Genomic DNA, 19,379 nt, shown 5'->3' on the forward strand with positions numbered 1-19,379 from the left:
CTGTTAGTGATGGGGCAGGAAGCTGTGGCTGGCTAGGTAGCACCATCTGAATAAAAACTTGTCAGAAAGCTGCTTTCTGCTAATCCCTGGGAGGAAGTGAGCTATAATCAGCACTAAGTGAGCTAATCACAGGAAATCTATTGCTCAACAGGAGCCTTTGAAAAAAAAGGAGGAGGGGCAGGGAGAAAAAAAGAATACCCATGGAGACTTTTCATTCTGCTTCTGGACTCCACAATCTGTTTGATCTAAGAAAATCGAATATGTGATGAAGTAAGCAGCTCTCCAATCTCCACTTTAAAACTACACCTCTTTTCCAGAATAATGAAGCATCAAGTCTCCTCTCTTCCAGTATGGTGATTTTCAGGTATTAGGAGGTGGCAGTGTGGGGAGGCTGTGTTTAAGCAAACTACCAAAACCACTGGAGGCCTGAGGGGATGGGAATGAGTCTCCAGGCATTTTCAGCAAGGTATTTTATAATATGAAGCAAGAGTGGGACATGACTATCTTAAATCTGCCTTGTCACGCCAGTCTCTCCTTGGAGCATTGCACGCTAGCTCTTGTATTGTTCTTACTGGCTCTGTGTTCTTTTTCACATGACACCTCCTGCCTTGGAGATTTGTTTCCCAGACATCTCCTTTGCTCTTTTCCTCTGTTCTGGTCGTGGCTGTCTCGGATGCAGTGACAAGTTTTGCCAGTGGCCCCATGAGCCCCTGGGGAAGTGGTGAAGCTGCTGCCTGGAGATGCTGCAGTGGAACCCTGGTGTCCTCTGCACCCACCAGCAGCCCTTCCTACATCTTTGGCCTCTTCTCTTTTCTTCAGTTCCTTCTGTCAGGCCACAGACAGTTTTTGCTGCATTGCCTTCAAACTTTGTGCATGGCCCAAGTGTTGCAGGTGTTGTCCCAAAAGTATCCTGCAGCTGTAGTGCCATATCAAAAGCAAAGTGGTTGTTTCTTAATGCCTTACTAGCCTCAAATTTGTTATTCCTCCTTTTTGGTCAGTCATGCCAAATGTGATGTTTGTGCTGCTGATAGTAAATGAGCTGAATAATGTTTACTTGCACTGAAGAGCTGAGTTCAGCTTGCAGCTCTCTGAGGCTCCTGTGACAGATTTATTTGATGTATTTCACTGATTCAGCTCTGGCTCCTCAGAGATCAGTGGCAGTGTAAAGCACAGTATTGTGTACCAGGAGCAGGAATTTAGGGACATGTTATCAAGCAGCTCTAATCTGGATGTGTTTTGGTTTGGTTTCTTTGTCCAAGCAGTAGCCTGATGTAGTTTAGTATCGCAGCCCAGGCAGTGAAATACAGGTGCAGCCTAGACTGCTCAAATACATTAATTTGAACATCTTAAGAAGACAAATTCAGGTCATTGTGATGTGAGAACTTTCTACACCAGCTGTTTGGTTTGGCACGTGGTGCCATCTTCCTACCCGTGCTCAGGGCTTTGTAAGGCTCATGTGTGTGCACTGTAATCCGGATTTAAAACTGAATCTGCTCAAATACAAGTGCTCCAGGGAAAATGTGAGTGTGCACTATAGCAGAATGATTGTCTTCTATTTTGTTTATTTCCTTGCATCCTTTTATTCAATTTCCCTTTTATTTCCTTTCCTTGTGTGCAAGCAGGCTGGAGAAGAAAAATGTTTGTCCTTTTCCAGAGGCAGGGGGGCTGAGCAGCAGCACAGAGCTTCAGCTGGGCTGGGAGTGCGTGTCAGGCTCTGTCCCCATCACGGGGCTGGCACAGGGGCCGTGCTTAGGAAGTCCTTCAGGAAGCAGCCCAGCTTTATGCTCACACAAGGGGAACTGAGGGGGACAAACAACAAAAAAGGGCAAGTCAAAGCCAGAGCATTGTGACGTGCTGCAGCAGTGTGTGTTTGTCAGCTTTCTGAAAGCATTGCCCAAGCCTCACTTCAGCTTTTACTTGCCGGCAGGGTTACATTTCTCTGGGTGTTTTCCCACCGGGGCAGTGACAGGAACCTGTCTCTCTCCTGTGACCTGGCCATGACCATGGGCTTTTGGGCCTTTTCCATCCCCAAAAGAGGAAAGACAGCAGCAGGATGTAGATTGTAAAAATGAAACTTGGCGCGTGTGAACGTGGCGGGCAGGTCCCTGCAGGGGCAGGGGGAGGTGGGTTAAGCCACACAAGGAGCTCCCTGTGTGTGTCTTACCTCAGCCTCTCTGGGCAAAGGTGGAAAGGTTCGTGGTGCTGAGTTAACTGTTGGACTCAATCTGAGAGAATTTCTAAGCTAAATAATACAATGGGAGAGAGGAGCTGCAGTTGTGAGGAAGCTGGTTCCAGGTCTCCAAACCCTGCTGGTTGCTCACTGCTGCCTCTGCAGAAGAGCACATTTGTTTTTTGGCTGTGTCAGATGGAGAGATCACATAATATTCACTGCCTCAGTGCAGAGCAAGAAACCTTTGTCAAAAGGAGGGAGGAGTGTCATGTACTGGGGCTGAGGACTGAGAATCACCAGCACTGGCACCTGTGAATGTCTTCTGTGGGTTAAGCAGCAGAACTGTGGGGAGAAGAGCTTTTAGCTTTTTTTGTCTGTCTTTTTGGGAGTGCAGTGTGTCCTGTGGTGGGACTGAACCTGTTTGAAGGCTGTAGTTAAGTGTTATTTGCAGCTTCACAGCTCATCTCTGTGGTTCAATTAATTGCTTTCTAGATCTTGTACTAAATGTAGTGTGAGTAGTGATTGTGGGGGAGCTGCTGGTGTGCTTGAATACATTATTATTATTACTGGTATTTCCTTCACTGGCAGAGATGAAAGTGAATCCCTCTTCCATGTATTACCTTTAGCATACTTTCGTGACGCTGCTCAAATTCAGGTAAATTATTTTAGTAAAAGTCTTTCAGCCAAGCAAAAAAACCCACTATTACTTGTGTTGTCTGATCGTGTCAGAGAAATATGAGCCTGACATCCCCTTTGCTGGATTACAGATTCCTGGCAGGCACTGTTAAAAATTCCCCATGTCTTTGCAATGTCTTCCCAATGTCTTTGCAATTCCCTGCAAATCATCAGGGCAGGCACGAGGGTGATGGGAGGAGGCAGGGCAGGAGTGATTCTGTCTGGCTGCTGAGATCTGAACAGGCTCCTTCTCCTCTTTGGAGGCTGAGAGAGCACAAACAGAGCTTTGGAGTGCATTTGCACTCTTTAAAATTTCTTCTTCCATTTTTCAATCCCTGCTCCAGTCATTGCCCATAATGCCAAACCTCTGTAGCCATTTCCAAATACTTCCTGACACCGTGGAAACTTTCCTTGACTGATGAAGGCAGGATAAGGATAAAGGAGAGGGGAACTGCTCTCGTCTTCAGCTGAGTGCAGAAGATAGAGGGCTATTTGGATTTGAACCTGGACAAAATTACTGATTTTTCACTTCCCATGATGACTGAAAATCAGAAATGTGCTTCATGACGTGCTTGGCATGAGTGGATCTGTTGTCATTTATTTAAATGATAAATTCAAAGCTTTGAAATGGGCTTTGGTGCAAACTAGGTTTGAATTCAGCACTTTCTTTTATTAATGATCTTTGAAATGGCCACTCAGAGATTCTACCATGTCTTGTTAAATAAATTACAGTTTAAATTTTTCCTTGAAGCTGAGGCTTTCCTAGACCACAAATTTAGTGAGCTGAAAGGGTTTTGGTGCTGGAGGCAGTCCTGGAGGTGGGAAGCTGATGCCTGAGCTCTTTTTGTCACTCCAGTTTGCTCCACCAGCCCCACAGGTTGTTTTCCTGCTGTGGAGCTCCTGGGCTGTACTTTGAGCGAGGTCAAGGATCTCTGAGCACTTGCAACAGTCAGCAGCTGGTCAGAGCTGCAGCTCTCAGGGTTCTGCACAGATGCTTTACAGCAGTTCCTTGAAGCACTGATTTTCTCCCGAAATAGATTTAGATTTCCATATCCTTCCTTCCAACTTATTTCACAATCTCTTCTCTCGAGCACACAAGATAGTAAGGAATAATTTGTTTTGGATCAAGGCTGAGTATGTGATGAGCTGCATGTCAGTGAAAATGAAGGATTTTTACTAGAGTGAGAATTTTGTTTTAAAATTACATCAGCAGAAGTGCAGTTGATGGACTTTTTGGTGTGTTTTTAATTTTTTTTTTATTTGTAGCCTGAATACCATATGACAGTGTTGTTAATTTAGTGACTGGCCTCTCTAAGGGGGTGTGTGGGGAATTACTGTGAGTTTGGAGTTCCAAGTCTGTTACTGTCCAGTTTCAGATGCAGGTGAGTTGTTTATCCTTGCATCCTGCACTAGCTCTTATCAGACAATTCAGAAAAACTTCACAAATGGAGGAAATAATAGGGTTTGCTTTAGAAAAATACAAAAGGCCACTCATGGTGTTGTTTTCTTTGCCCAGTGTACCATTTTGGCATTCAAGTTATGTGATGCATTTATTTACCTGCTATGGTTTATTTGACTGTCTGATCTGTCTGATTGCATTTGTTGCAAATAAGAAATTTTTTTGTTTTACCTGTCCCCATTTGGATACCTAATGACCCTATATCCACCTCTTTTCTGAGGTCTGATTAACAGAAGGGACATAGATTATGGTTCCCTGTATTACCATCACTCCAAACTTGACTTCAATATATATGTATAGGAATATATACATATATATGAATAATCAGTTTGATTTGGTGGATCTGTTGTATATATATGTTTTTATAAAGCAAATATCTTATTTGATTTATACATCTCACATAGGTGGCATGTCCTTGCTGCAATGTCTTGTAAGGGAAGCATTTGGAATTAAAATCCCTGTGGGTTGGCTGCTCAGGCCTGCTGTTGGGTTGCAGGATATTTAATTTTTGTCCCACATATTACAGTGGAAAACGGCACAATCTTGCAGATTGAAAGCACCTGAAAGAGCAACCAGTAAGTGGATTTGGGAGAGTGTTGGGAATCAGTGCCAGATTCAAAGCTGCATCCCTGCAGCCACGTTCAGGTGGCAGAGAAGGGCTCCAAGGCAGGGCTGTGGAGGTGGGTGCTGCACAGCTTGGAGTGCTCTTCCTCCTGGCCTCCAAGTCATGGAGCAACCAGCACATGTCCAGTTTCTGCTGCTCTGCCAGAACATGGTGCTGCTTGTGCCTCTGATGATATATTACAGAAATTGCATTCTTTCATGGTCATTTATGGGGATAATTAGTGTTAATCTCCTTGAGCTTCGCAACATAAACCAGGGTGCTGCTCCAGTCCAGGCTGCTGGCCTGACTTGTGTCTCTCTGTTGGGATTTGGCAGCATTCAGCCTCCCTGTGAAATGCCAGGGGATGACAGCTCATGTTGTTTTAGTTCTGCTGCTGGGCAGGATGCAGGTGTTGTGTTGTTGGGAGCACAGTAATTGAGAAGGGATGGCACTGCCTTGCTGTGGCTCTTGTGAATGCCACTGATCCTGTGAGTCATGCCTTGAGATGTGATAGGAGGCTGGTGGGCACCTGCAGGCCATTCACTTCCCAATGAAATTCCCATTTCCCCCTCCAACTGTTGTGAGAGGAGAAGGAAGTCAACACAAAGATGTGTTGGCTCCTGTCCCAAAGAAGTAGCTTGTCATTTGAGTGAAGAGGAACTGAGGGTACATTTATTACTGTTTGTTACCTATCATTGGGAAGTATTTTCTGTACATCCTTCTTTGTGCTCTTTACTCTGTAGCAGAGAGACTGCCTGTTTCCTGGTTGATCAGAAAAAAAAAAATCCCTGAAATACTACAAGGAGGGAGGAAATGCTAGCAGAGATCTTTCAGAATGGGGAATGTGTCACGTAGATGTTTTATTGTGCTGTGGTTGCAGCTCTGGCAGCTGTTTGTCCTGGTTTTCGCTCATGCTTTTGTTGAGGATTCAAAGAGGATTCTGGTGATACTATGTGTTATTTTCTGCAAGTGGAGAAAGTTTGGCAGCAAGTGGGGAAGCAAGGCAAGCCTCATTCAGAAGTGGATCCTGTGGCTCTCAGTGCTGAGCTCTTTAATGTAGGCAGTGTGCTTTGGGTAGAGGTGTTTTGAGTGGAACTTAATGTGGATAATGTGCTGAATTACAGCTTACAAACATAAGCTGTTCCTTTGTCCCCAAGGTCTTGTCTGATAAGTGACAAGAAGGAAAGCATCTAAGGCTTTTAAAGCTATTTGGTACTAGAGCGTGAAGCTTTTTAGACTAGAGCAAAGGATGTTGTACTTAGGCCCTTTGTGTGAACAGAGAACCAGATCTGGGAATTGTTCATCTGGTCTGGATTACTTTTATCACTGGAAATGTTTGTCGCTCCATCCCACAAATGCTGCTGCTGGCACAAATGAATGGGTGGCCCAGAAGTGGGAATGAGGAAGGGATTTGCTTCCTTTGGTGGGGGCAGCAGTGTCTGCGTTCCTCAGAGCTCAATTCACGCCTCCTTCCCCTCTGCCAACAGAAGGAATGATACCTTCATGTACTCCATGCTCTTTTCCAGTGTTCAAATCACACTTTTTTGTCTTCCAGGGCTTCCCCTAGCTATTGAGAGCCATGTCTGACAACGGAGAACTGGAAGACAAGCCCCCCGCCCCTCCCGTCCGGATGAGCAGCGCTATCTTCAGTGCAGGGGGCAAAGACCAGTTGGTGACCAACAACAGCTTTAAACCCCTGCCCTCTGTCCCAGAAGAGAGGAAACCCAGGCATAAAATCATCTCCATATTCTATAGCAATGAAAAAGGTAAGATGCCTCCTTTTTCCACCTCTACTTGTGTTCCTTTACTCCCCTTGTAAGTTTTGGTAGGGCTTTAGATGGTAGAGTCCAGCCTGTCCAAGTGTAGGGGATTGGAAAACCACCCCCTGTTTGCTGCCCAGCTTGAAGTAATGCATTTCCAAACAGCCCTGATCAATGTTTGGCATTCCTGGGGGTCATGTTACTTAGATGGAGATTTCTGGTTCAAACTGAGCACCCAGCTGGTTTGGAAGTTACTTCATGTTGGTGGTCATTTATGTGGTACCTTGAAGAGAAAAAAAAAAGTCAGTAAAGAAATAGTAGTAAAAGTGCAGTTGCATGAAGGAAAACTCAGAGAAATTGCATATTTTTTGTTTGTGGAACTGTAGTGTCAGGAGTGATTACTAATGGAGATAATCTTTTTTTACAGCAACCCAGGTTTATTTCTGAGAAAAAAAAAATTGCCATAATGAATGCTAGACTGTATTTGTCTGTTGTTTGCCCTCTTTTCTGTATGGGGAGTGCACGTACAGCAGTGTAGTTCTTTATCCTGGCTCTGTAGAATGTGTGTCCATGTACAACAAAACAGTGCATAGATAGAAAGACCTGCTAACATCTGAGATGGTAAGACTGCACAGGGACTTAAGCCTGACCTGCATCTGCTGAGCATTTTGTTAATCTACTGTTTAACATTACTTTTGATATGCACCTTGGAGAGAACCCTGCTGCTCTTGATGCCTTCTGTGCTCTTGGCTCCCTGTGCCTCACTGCTGGTGTGCTGGGCAGGACTGGTTCAGTCATGCTCACACAGGTTTGGTTGTTTGAAGAGATTCTGCTCCTCTGGTTGATTATTCTCTTGGCTGAGTGTTTTCCTCAGGGCTGGTTTTCACTCTCTCTCAGCTGTGTGAGCAGCTCTGCAGCCTGCCTCTCCCTGGAGATCAAACCCAGAGAGACAGGTTTCCCTCTGTTCCCAAGATCTGGCTTTCTGCTCTCAACAGTAGGTGTGTTTCCTTGTTTGGAGGATGGAAGGATTTGCCCAGTGTAGCTTCTGAAGGAAGAATAGTTATTTCACAAGGTCATTTATTGTGAAATAGCCTGTCTATGGCTGGGCTACAGCAGTAGCAGTGGTGGTCTTTCTGCTGACATGGGTGAGCCCTAAAGAGCAAAGTCTGTAAGGAGAACATGAGAAGCTACCACAGGTTGGTGGCTGCATCCCAAGAGAGGCTCCAGCCCTCTTAGGGTGCTGAATTTGGGTGCTGTAGGTGGCATGTCTGGGTGCTGTCAGCTCAGGGCAGTGCTCTGTGCCTGGAGGAAGTTCTGCCTTACCCCTTCAGTCCTGCAGAAATGGGTGTTTGACCGTATTGTTGTTGGTCCCACAAGGAAATACCCAGAATTTGTCACGCTGAGTTCTGCAAGGAAATCTCATGGAAGGATCAAATCTGCCCATCTTCAGGCAGGGAGAACAGTTTAGGAGCTGGGATGGCACTTGTCTTTATGCTGTTGCATTGGTGGCTCATCAGAGCATTTGAGCCCTTTTACAGACAGGGATGAAGTAGAACATAAACATCACATTAAGGAAGGTTTTCCTTGCTCTGAATTAGTAACAAATGAATTGTGGATGCATGTACAGCTGGAGAGCTTTGTGACATTCTGTGACACCTTTTTTCTCCATGGACATTTTCTCTTTTGATGGTGGGTTTATTCGTTGCTGGAATGGGGTGGTGGTTGAAGAATTACCTAAAGTTGTATTGGCTCATCTCAAGTTGCTTTGGGGTTCTTTGACAATTATTCTTACCACTCTAGATATTGACAAGTACCAAATTTAGGCAAATTAATCTGCAAATTCATTTAGCATCTATCTACTGATACTTTGTGTTCTGAACTGAAAAGTAGGAGAAAGACTTTCTGCTGAGAAAACTACATTTTAGAGGAAATGACTGTCAGTTTGTGTTTTCTAGATGTTAAAAAGTAGTTGAAGTAATGGAAGAAAAGCAGGCTTTCCTGCATGTCAGGATATTAGGAAAAATGGAAATTGAATTACCCAAATTAGAGAAACTATCTGGAATTTGTATTTTTTTTTAATTTGAAAGAAACTTGTCTATTGCATGATCTGCAGCAAGGCTAACATAAATATCCAAAGAAGGGGTTTTGGCCCTCAAGTCTGCAAAGCTGGCTGTTGAATGTAAGCAGAACAGAAGTGGGCACAGTGTCTTTCTGGCACTCACACAATAGTCAGATGTTAGTTGTTTTGTTCATTAGCATGGCTGGGACGCACCCTCCCCAGAAATGCCCATTTGAATCCTTCTTTTCTTTAAATTCAGCTGCTGGGAAGCTTTACAGAGCTATTAACTTCATGCTCAAATTTAAAAAATGCATTGGGACTAGATGCAAAAATAGTCTGTCAACCTGGAGTAGAAATTTTGTCATGGGAAAAATGTCTCCAGGCAGTGACTAAGTTTAACTAATCTCTGCAGAAATGTTCAGTTTTCCTTTTCAGAAAATGAAAAAATCCAGGAATGTTTGGCTTTGTCTGCACATCTCTGTCCATATGATTTTGCAAGGTCTCTCCTGGCCAGCCTCATCTGCTTCTGGATCCTCTCTTGGGAGGTTCTTGTGCTTTGGGGGACTTGCAGATGAAGAGATTTAGCAATTACACAGTTTCTGTCCCAAGTCTGAGCTAGTTCTGTGCTGAAATAATCCTAAGGGTTTGAAGAGATTATTTAATCACCAGTCATGGAAGGTTTTTTGCCCTGGTTCCATTGTTTAGGATAAATGAAGTGATAGTCATCTTCTTACTAGAGTACTTTATTGCCATGAATTTTCTTGGCCTGACTTCTGAAGTGAGAGGTTCTCTGTGTGGTTTTGGAAAGCTTTAAAATAGTCCCCTAAAACCAGAAATGTTTGTCTTTGAGCAGAAAATATTGAAGGAGATGCTGAGGGCATCACCCAGATCCTGCATATCACGTGCTCAGGGGCACATTTTGGTGTGGTTTCAGCTGGAGCTCAGCAACTCCAGGTGCACATCTGGAGTCAGCTGCCTGCTGCCTCCAGCTGTTGGGGAAACAGCTGTTTCTTGCCTTGTGCATGGGATTTGGTTGCTGGGAAGCAAGGGCAGCCTGAGGATGGCTTTGCCCTGGGAAGTACACCTTGCTGAGTGCCTGTGGCTTCACTTGGGGAAGAGTCTGGTTGTATTTCAGGCACCTTCTTAATCAGACAGAACCTTTCTCCAGCTCACAAAATCCTTCCAAAGGACCGGTGTGTCTCTGCGGGGCCAAGGGCCGAATTCCGGGTCCCATGACCAATAATAAAATGGTTATAAAACAATTACTAAAAAATAATAAAATGGTAATAAAACACCCATTTCTGCAGGACTGAAGGGGTAAGGCAGAACTTCCTCCAGACACAGAGCACTGGACTGAGCTGACAGCACCCAGACCTGCCACCTTCAGCACCCAAATTCAGCACCCTAAGAGGGTTGGAGTCTGTCTTGGGGTGCAGCCACCAACCTGTGGCAGCTTCTCACGTTCTCCTTATAGATTTTGCTCTTTGGGGCTCACCCATGTGAGCAGGAAGGACCACCACGTGTAGTTGGGAAGGAGCATTGCCCTGCTCTGAGGAATTCCCATTTCAGTCCCGGGGCCGGCAGGCAGCGTGGCCTCACCGTGGCCTTGTTCTCGGAGCTGGAGGATGTCCTGCCAGCACATGACTCACTGGGCTTGCCTCTGGCTGGGACTGTTTGTTTGAAGTGCTGCTCTGCTGTTCCTGTGGGCAGAGCAATGGGTTTTAGTCTCCTTGCCTTGCCTACTCATGGGATCTGTGTATTTTTGGAAGGAGTGGGTTTATTTACCCAGCACATGCTGAAGGGCTTGAGCACCAGGTCCTGTTCACTGCACATCAAGTGCTCCCAAACAGGAGCCTTCCTGAGAAATACAACTTTATATATATATTCTCCCTTGCTTCATAAAAAACTGGAAGGAATAGGGCAGAAATGGTGCTTCCCTTGGTTTTCACAGCAGCGAGTTTCTCCTGTGCTGTGCTTAATGAAAGGTCTGACAGCCCAGTTTGTTTTTTGGCTCTGCCCTGTGCAGCCATATTAAAGATATCCTGTTTATAACAGCCGTGTCTTTCCACGGCATTGTTCAGCTGGAGGCAGCCCACATGGCTTTTCGTTTGGAGCATTGTCCTCGCTCCCCGTGCTTCCCTTCCCAGCACGAGGGGATTTCTGATGGATTCCTGCCTCTGAGCAGCACCATCTTTGCTTGCTGTGCTGCAACCAAGAGAGAGCTGGTTCACCTGCTTCTTCTGTACTCGAACAGCAGGACTTTTAAGGTGAATTTAGAAACAAAGCAGAAAAATTAAAGTAAAATAAAAAACCACCCTCGAGCCACGCCCTGAAAACTCCCAAAATAAACAAACAAAAATCCAAAGCCCTAGGTGTTAGAAAATAGCTTATAAATTCAACTGACTCTAGGTTGGATTGTGCACGTGGTCCTTCTAATTATTTGTTCCTGCTTCTGGTAGTTATTATGCTTCCCCCCACCTTTAATTTAAATTAGGTAATTGCTCTGAGGCTATACACTCTTATCTTCATCACAGGAAGTCTTAGTTTGCATTAATTACCTTGAATTGAAGCAGTGGGGCAACTGAATTATAAGTGTCTTTAGGGTGAACTTGAGGTTGAACTGAAGTTGCCTTTTCTGCTGTTCTTAATCTATATTAAAATGTCCTTTTTTGCATTGTAAACATTTAATATGTTTAGATTTCATATGCTCAACAGGTCACTCTGATGCTCTTAATCTCTTGTTTTCTTGCTGCCACAGTATAAATTATTTGAACGGAACAAGGAATTACAGGATCTCAGCACAGTTTGGGTTGAAAGGGAATTAAAGCCCATCCAGTTCCACCCCTGCCATGGGCAGGGACACCTTCCACTGTCCCAAGCTGCTCCAAGCCCCGTCCAACCTGGCCTTGGACACTTCCAGGGATCCAGGGGCAGCCACAGCTGTTCTGGGCACCCTGTGCAAGGGCCTCCCCACCCTCACAGGGAAGAATTTATTTCTAACATTGAGATCTTTGAATGTCTTTTTCAGGAAGCAAGAAGAAGGAAAAGGAAAGGCCAGAAATCTCCCCACCGTCAGATTTTGAACATACCATCCATGTTGGCTTTGATGCTGTTACTGGAGAGTTCACAGTGAGTATTCCTGCCTTGGAGCAGCTCAGGAAGCACCATGGGTTGTGCTGCAGTGAAGCCAAGGCAGAACTTTAGAAAAAAAAGTGCAATTTATTCTTTGTTTCTACTGAGGAGCTGTTTTTCTTTTGTGTTTGTACAGCACATTGTGACCTGTTAGTGCTTCTGCAATGCCAGTGTCACATCTGATGCTTTGTGTCACCTGGGAGAGCCCTCCCTGACAAACCCCCTTCAGTTTGCTTTCCTTAGTGGGTAACATTGGATCTGTTGAGTGTTTTTGTGTTGCCACTCCTCACATCTGGCCCAGCATACCTGGAGGAGTTGTGTCCTCTGATCTGTGTTTCCACCTTTGGCTCCCCATCCTGCTCGCTCGTGTGCTTAAAGCTGTGCATGTTATGCTTTTATAGAGGGAAGAAATTTGTTTTGCTTTCAAAAAAAAAAAAAACCCTTATAAAATACAAAAAGGATGCTTTCAATCCCCTGTTTTTTCAGGGAATGCCAGAACAATGGGCTCGGTTGCTTCAGACCTCAAATATCACCAAGCTAGAACAGAAGAAAAACCCCCAGGCGGTACTAGATGTGTTGAAATTCTACGACTCCAAAGACACAGCAAAACAGAAATATCTGAGTTTTTCTGCTCCAGGTGAGAGCCAAGTGTGCAAGACACTGGAGTTGGGAATTTGGAGCACAGTCTTCCTTTATGTCAATGTGATAAATCAGGTTCAAGTGCTAAAATCAAGGTGCATTTCAGTGAGGCACAAATATACAAAGATGTATTTAAAACTGACTGGAAACTGGCGTTGTCCAGTTAATTTCCTGTTTTAAGTGGAGAGGGGAAGAAAGGGAACTGGATCATTCAGAACAGCAGCCAAAATGAGCTTGAATGGGCTGTGTTTATCAAGCTCTGGGACTGGGATGAACTGGTTTTGTGCTGGAGGCCTTGCTCCTCACAGCTGTTTCTGACCTTGATGTCACCAGCTGGGAACATCAGCAATGCAGAATAATTTGTGACTTCTAGATAGAGGGCTGAGAGAAGGACTGTCCCACAAACAGGTGCAGTTTTACAACATTTCTTCCAAATTCTCTTTGAAAGTAGCTTAGTAATAAGGCTTTGCAATATTTTTACCCTGTACTTGACAAAGTTCACTTGTTAGTCTTCTTTTCTAATGATTTTATGTATTCTGCTATTTGTCCTATTTAGAAAAAGATGGTTTCCCTTCAGGAGCACCAACGGTGAGTGTGTTTACTATTATTTTTTATATTCTGTGGTGTATACAAGTTCAAGTTTTCTCTACTTGTTATATCCTGAATCTTGAAGTATTAAACTGTATAAAGATTAAAAGTATAAAAATTAAGAATTATTTTTGTGAACGAGAAACATAAATTTGAGTGGTCAATTGCATATTTCACTGCAGCGAAAGTCAGTGTTTGAGTCTCATAATAAAATGTAATAACTGAAGGATAGACTGAGTGGTTTAAGTTATTTTCTTCTGACATAGATAAGAATTATTTCTCTAATGTGAAGAAAAAAAAAGTGAAGTCTTTAATACTGTGGGAGAGACAATTTGTTTATCTGTCTTTTTTAAACCTTGGCAAAAATATAGACCAATGCCAAAGGTTCAGAACCATCAACAGCTGTGGCAGATGATGATGAGGATGATGAAGAGGCTCCTCCTCCTGTGATTGCTCCACGGCCAGATCACACAAAATCGGTGAGCAGCTGTAAAACTCACAGACCTGCATTTCTCAGCATTGCAGAACTTCTGCTTTTTCGGGAAGTGTTTTATTTGGGCAATAAGCTGCTGTTAGTTTTTAGAGAAAAGTTCTGTTTTTTGAATTTAAGAAAATACCTAATTTTTGAATATCAGTTGGATTAGAAGTCCTGTAGTTAGTAGAATTATAGAATCATTTAGGCTGGAAAAAACCTCTCAGATCACTGAAATTTGTCTATTTGCTTGTCAGCTTGTGTTGAAGACATCCAGTTATGCTTATCCTTCAACCCAACATGTGAGGAGTGGGAGGATTCTTATTTCTAAATAAAACCTGTAGGCCATTTGTGTAACTTTGTGCAGCACAGTGGTAACAGGTGTAATGTATTTGCTTTCTTTTATTTGATTGGGTTGCAATGTGGTAGTACCTCCAAGTACACCACCTAAACCCCAATCAATGCAAATTTTAGATTTGAAGGCTTATTTCAAATCATAAGCACTAGAAGAACAGTGAAATGCTTGAGAAGATGTTAATTAATTTTTAGGGCAACACTCACCTACACACTTTGGTAATGGTGTCCCAGGGGTCCCACTTACTCCAGCTCTTTCTTTTGACTGTGGGAGCTGTACATTTTGCCTCTTTGCTGCCTACTTTTTTCAGGAGTTCAAATGTGAATTATATTTATTTATCTAGGGATATTGTTTTATAATTTCCCACTCTTGGGATTTAGACATATAAAAGGTGAGAGGTCCACAGCTGGATATTTCAGGAGTAGCTGTGTATATCTGTGACCAGCTCAGGAGGAAATTAAAGTTCCAAGAAATTAAATCCCTAAAAAACACCTTAAACTGGGGACAACTGGGAAATATTTGAGAATCTCATCCTTTTTTTCATGGCACTCAAGCATCTTTTTCCTTCAGATCTTAGTAGAAGTTGATATCACTATTAAATAGTGGTTTCTGCTCTGTTAACTAGTATGGGTTATATAGAATAAGCAGATAAAAAACTGAGAAACCTACAGTGGAATCTCCTAGCATCCTCTCTGTTCAGGAGGTACCTGGATCTCTTTGAGAGGTCAGTAATGTTGCCAGCATCTTGTTTTATGGAGCATTAATGTGTCTGGGGTCTAATTTCTGCCTCATACCTCTTATAAAATGTTGCCTGGGGATCTTTGCAGAGCTGTGCTGGGTTTCAGCTGCAGTCAGTGGTGGCAGAGCAGGTGCTCAGCTCTCTGGTCTCCCTTACAGATTTACACCCGTTCTGTCATTGACCCCATCCCTGCCCCGGCCGGTGACACCTGCGCCGACAGCGCCTCCAAAGCGGGGGACAAGCAGAAAAAGAAAACCAAGATGTCAGATGAAGACATCATGGAAAAACTACGTAGGTGCCTTCATTTCAGAGAAACAAAAGCTTTAAGGCTCGGGGAGGAATGTTAGAGTTTTGGCCTCAGCCTTGCTTTGTGTGTAGTCTTGGGTAGCTTTGTGTCCAGCAGCAGCTGAGAGCGCTGCGCTGGCTCGGGGGGTTTGTAGTGCTTGGAGCCCTGTGGGGTGGAAAACAAGGATAGAACAGCTTTGGGATTGTATCATACATGCACATCAGTGTCACAATTGGACTTCAATCAAACTATAGCAACACAAAATACTTTCTGCTGTTGCTTGTTCCATAACCATTTGATGGTGATTTTTCACTGTGTTAATGTTCCCCTGCAGTTTTGACTGTTGGTGCACCAGCTTTGCTGCTTGAGCTGACCCACTTTTGGGCCTCTCTTGGCCAGGCCAGCCTTACTGTTGGGGGGCAGTGGGATAGGACTGAATTTATGGTTGTTGTTTTTCTTTCAGGTACTATTGTAAGCATAGGAGATCCTAAGAAAAAATACACCAGATATGAAAAAATCGGGCAGGGGTAAGTATTGACCCCAACTTTTATCCTCAGGGGGACAGTGTTAGCAGCAGGGTGCTGTTCTCTGCCTCACACCACTTCCTGTGCAGGCAGAGATGTTGGCTGCATTCAGCAGATAAATCACAGAATCCCACCTTAGTTAGGGTGAGAAGGGACCTTAGAGCCCATCCCTTAAAGTTCCACCCCCTGTCATGGGCAGGGACACTTTCCACTATGCCAGGTTGCTCCAAACCCCATCCAACCTGGCCTTGAGCACTTCCAGAGATGAGACAGCTGTGACCTCTCTGGGCAGCAAACAGTAAAGTAAATAAACAGTGAAGGCATCACACAGTGATGGAGATTTTGAAATGAAAACTGAAACAATTCTGTGGTTTTGATTTGGCTGAGTGTGTTTGTTATGCAGGGAGATGCAACTTGCTGTAACATTTTCCTTTGTCTACAGGGCTTCAGGTACAGTTTTCACAGCTATTGATGTGGCAACAGGACAGGAGGTAAGATTCCTGGGTTGATATTTTGTTTAAATATTATTCTGTAGGTGGCTAGAAGGATTTGTGTGATTTCCTTCCGTGGCTCCCATTGATGCTATCCTCTCTCAGATCTGTTTGTCATAGTCAGTTGTATCACTGTGCCTTGTTCTATAGTAGTCAGATGGTAAAAGCTAAAAACAGAGTCTTTCCAATGAAAAGCAGGGAGAGTGAGGTGTTTCAGAAGTGAGTCTGTAAAATAGTTTATCCTTCAAGAATTGCAGGCATTGTTGTGTTATGTTTTCAGAAATAAAATTTTGTTTAGTCTTCGCACACTTGGCTGTGTCTTTCTCTAGAAAAGCAGCTTGTCTCATGTGATGCCCTGTTGCAGTGAGAATGTGTTCTCCATATCCCTTTCTTTTATCCCTTGGTTTCTTCAGTAAAATTGGTGGCATCAGCAGTACTCTGCATGTTTGTATCCTGTGGCCATATCTTGGGACACAACCCAGAGGGCTTTTGGTACTTTGATTTTAGGAATTATCTGTCTCTAACTTCACATTTCCATAATTTTCTTTCAGTGTTTTTATTTAAGTTCTTCCCTACATTTTCCTTTAAATATCCACAAGCAGGCATTCTTTAGGTCCCTGGTAAATAAATGCCCTTTCAGCAGTCCTGCAGGGGAGCACTACATCTTGATGAAACATGAGCCTTGCCATCATCTCAGTGTCTCTTAGTTTGCTCTCTACACACTGCAGTATTTCAAGTTCTCTTACTGATTGCAGAGTGAATTTTGGGGTCCAGGGCCTTTCTTTGACCTGCTCTGCACTTTGCCAGGCAGTTGATGGCTTGCAGCCTTCATGCAGTGCTTGGGCTTCCTCTGCTCAGTGCCTGAGGACAGAGTTAGGTTTGTTCATCAGTAGGAGGAACGCTCCTCTTAGAGCTACACAGTCACAGGACAGGAGGAAACCGACAAAAATTGCTATAAGGGAAATTCAAGTTTGATACTGGAAATTTTTTCCCTCTCAGGCAGGTTGATTTAGCATGGCACAGGAGCTCAAGAGGAGTTGTGGAATATCTGCTCATTGAGGTCCCCATTCCAAACCTCCCACAAGATTTCTCACCATCTTGTTCCACCTCCAGTCATAATTATTTTGTCACTCTGTGCTGCAGAATGATGAGAATTTCTTCCTTAATGTCCTTAATATAATAACACTAATTTTTACAGGATTATGTTGGTTCTTGTGTTTGGTTTTGGAGTCAGGAGTCAGCCCAGGTTGTCTTGCAGAACTCCAAGCTGCCTACTCAGAGTGTTGGGGTTAACAGATCTGGGATGATTCTTCTCCATTGTGAACTCTGTAGTACTTGTCCTTGTTAGCTTATTTCCTGGATGAGGTGGGCCTTTATCTTCCCTTTTCTCTCTTGGATAGTTCATTAATGGCTTTGAGAGGAATTCTGCCTCCCAGCATTCCTTATACACAAGCACCAGTTCTGACAGAATAAAGAACAAGAAATTGCCTCATCTTGCATTGGAAGGCTCAAATTTTCTGAGTTGCTACAGGATTCTCTTCTGCTTCAGGCCTGTTGATGTGGAATTGAATGAATGTCCTTCTCTCTCCTGACTGCCCTTTGCTGTCTGGTCTGGCCTCTTACTGTTTGTGGATCCTTTCAGCTGCAAGAGGATGATGTTGGCCATGGGTGCAAGTTGTGTGTTGATCAAGCTGGATTCTTTTAAGTTGTATGCTGATAGACAGACAACTTGCCAGCCACAAACTGTTCTAAACTCCTTTAATCCTGTTGCAGGATTCCTTCTGCCTTTTCACTGTATTAAGTGTGACTGAAAGATTTGGGTACTGAGGTTTGAGATTGCTGTTTTATTTTGCCTTATTCAGGTGGCTATTAAACAGATCAATTTGCAGAAACAGCCCAAGAAGGAGCTGATAATTAATGAGATCTTGGTAATGAAGGAGCTAAAGAACCCCAACATAGTCAACTTCCTGGACAGGTAAATGCAGCCAGCTGGCTGATTCCTCATCCCAGGGGTTACAGGAGGTTACCCTTGCACAGACCTGCCCTTCCTCTACCTAAGGGTCTTGGAAGCAGATGAGGCTCTCTGTAGACTGTCACCCTGATGACACAGGAACATGCTTTTGGTTTTCTCTTGTAGTTACCTCGTAGGGGATGAATTGTTTGTGGTGATGGAGTATCTGGCTGGAGGCTCTCTAACAGATGTGGTCACAGAGACGTGTATGGATGAAGCACAGATTGCTGCTGTCTGCAGAGAGGTGAGTGTGAGGGGCTGGGTTGAGGAATGAAGGTGCTCCCTATTCCCCTAATTTTTATGGCATGCTCAGGTTAGCACTAATTGCCACAATTGCTGCTGAAGCTGTTGAGTAAAGAATGAGTGGTACCATGAGCAGAAATCAGAATTGCAGAAAATAACAAAATTAGGTTAACTCAGAAAACTGGGTCTTTGCAAGTTGTAAGACAAAAGAGCTACAGTGGTTTTTGAAGTGGGTGTTTGAGAATTGGGTTGGTGATGGAGCAAATAAAGTCTCTGGGTTTGGTACCTGGGGTGCCTTGTCCTGCTGACAGTGTTAACAGAAAATATGAATAATGTAGACTGTTGTTAACAGAATAACATGAATAAAATTCAGGGAGGAGCAATAGAGAAGTTTAGCAGCTGGAAGGAATGGCTTTTTTAATTTGGACTAACAAAGAACATTCAGAGGCACTAAGAAAAAAGCTGCATATTCATGTATGGGTAATGTAGAAAAGAGAAAAAAAAAAAAAGAAAAATAAAAACTCCTGAAAGCTTTGAAGTGTTTTCCAGAAGGAAGAAGGGGAATGGTGTTGCTCACAGTTTGAAAGTGGATCTGCTGAAACAGGAGTATGTTAAACATCCACTAAAATAAAGATGAACTGAGTGCAGACTATCCCTTTCCCACTTCAGTCATTCCCATAGTGTGTGGCATCTACAGTTCTGTGCCAGCAAAGCTTTCTTTATGGATTTCTCAGGAAAATAATGCTCCAGAAGGTTGTAGTTGGAATAACTCTGAGGTTGCAGTAAGATTTCAAATGAAAGTGTTAAAAGCAGCTGACATCACATCTTATCAGTGGTTTCTGCCCTGAGCAAGTGCCAGTATCCAGCTCAGGCTTGATTTTATCATGGCAGAAGCAGAATTGTGTTATCTGCTGTGCAGGAGAAACGGAGCCTTTTAAAAAGCCCATCTGACTCCATCAGCATGACGAGAGATTTTGTGACTCACCCCAAGGGAGGGGAGGGAAAGCAAACTTGCACAGTAACGTGTATGGACAGGGAATGGTTTCCAGAGAAACCAGAGCTGGGAGCAGAGAACCAAAAGAGTAACTATTTACTGTGACATTGATTGACTTTTCTGAGGAAGAAATCAAATACTGAACTATTGTACTCCAAAACTCTGCTGCCCAGTGTTT

At 43.7% G+C, this 19,379-nt stretch overlaps 1 protein-coding gene across 3 annotated transcripts in view; it reads left to right on the forward strand.

Annotated features, from left to right (window-relative positions):
- The window catches only part of PAK2 (p21 (RAC1) activated kinase 2), a 48,482-nt gene that overhangs the window by 20,423 nt on the left and 8,680 nt on the right, over window positions 1-19,379 (forward strand). For all 3 annotated transcript variants that reach the window (XM_077785597.1, XM_031505669.2, XM_021552684.3), the window contains exons 2-11: window positions 6,464-6,674; window positions 11,756-11,856; window positions 12,346-12,496; window positions 13,055-13,086; window positions 13,458-13,565; window positions 14,811-14,943; window positions 15,402-15,465; window positions 15,905-15,953; window positions 17,816-17,928; window positions 18,091-18,208. In XM_077785597.1, coding sequence (XP_077641723.1) covers window positions 6,488-6,674; window positions 11,756-11,856; window positions 12,346-12,496; window positions 13,055-13,086; window positions 13,458-13,565; window positions 14,811-14,943; window positions 15,402-15,465; window positions 15,905-15,953; window positions 17,816-17,928; window positions 18,091-18,208 — 1,056 coding nt within the window. In that variant the 5' untranslated portion in view covers window positions 6,464-6,487. The remainder of the gene's footprint in view (window positions 1-6,463; window positions 6,675-11,755; window positions 11,857-12,345; window positions 12,497-13,054; window positions 13,087-13,457; window positions 13,566-14,810; window positions 14,944-15,401; window positions 15,466-15,904; window positions 15,954-17,815; window positions 17,929-18,090; window positions 18,209-19,379) is intronic.

The sequence above is a fragment of the Lonchura striata genome, chromosome 10 (assembly GCF_046129695.1).
Source record: "Lonchura striata isolate bLonStr1 chromosome 10, bLonStr1.mat, whole genome shotgun sequence".
In the NCBI taxonomy this organism is placed as follows: Eukaryota; Metazoa; Chordata; class Aves; order Passeriformes; family Estrildidae; genus Lonchura; species Lonchura striata.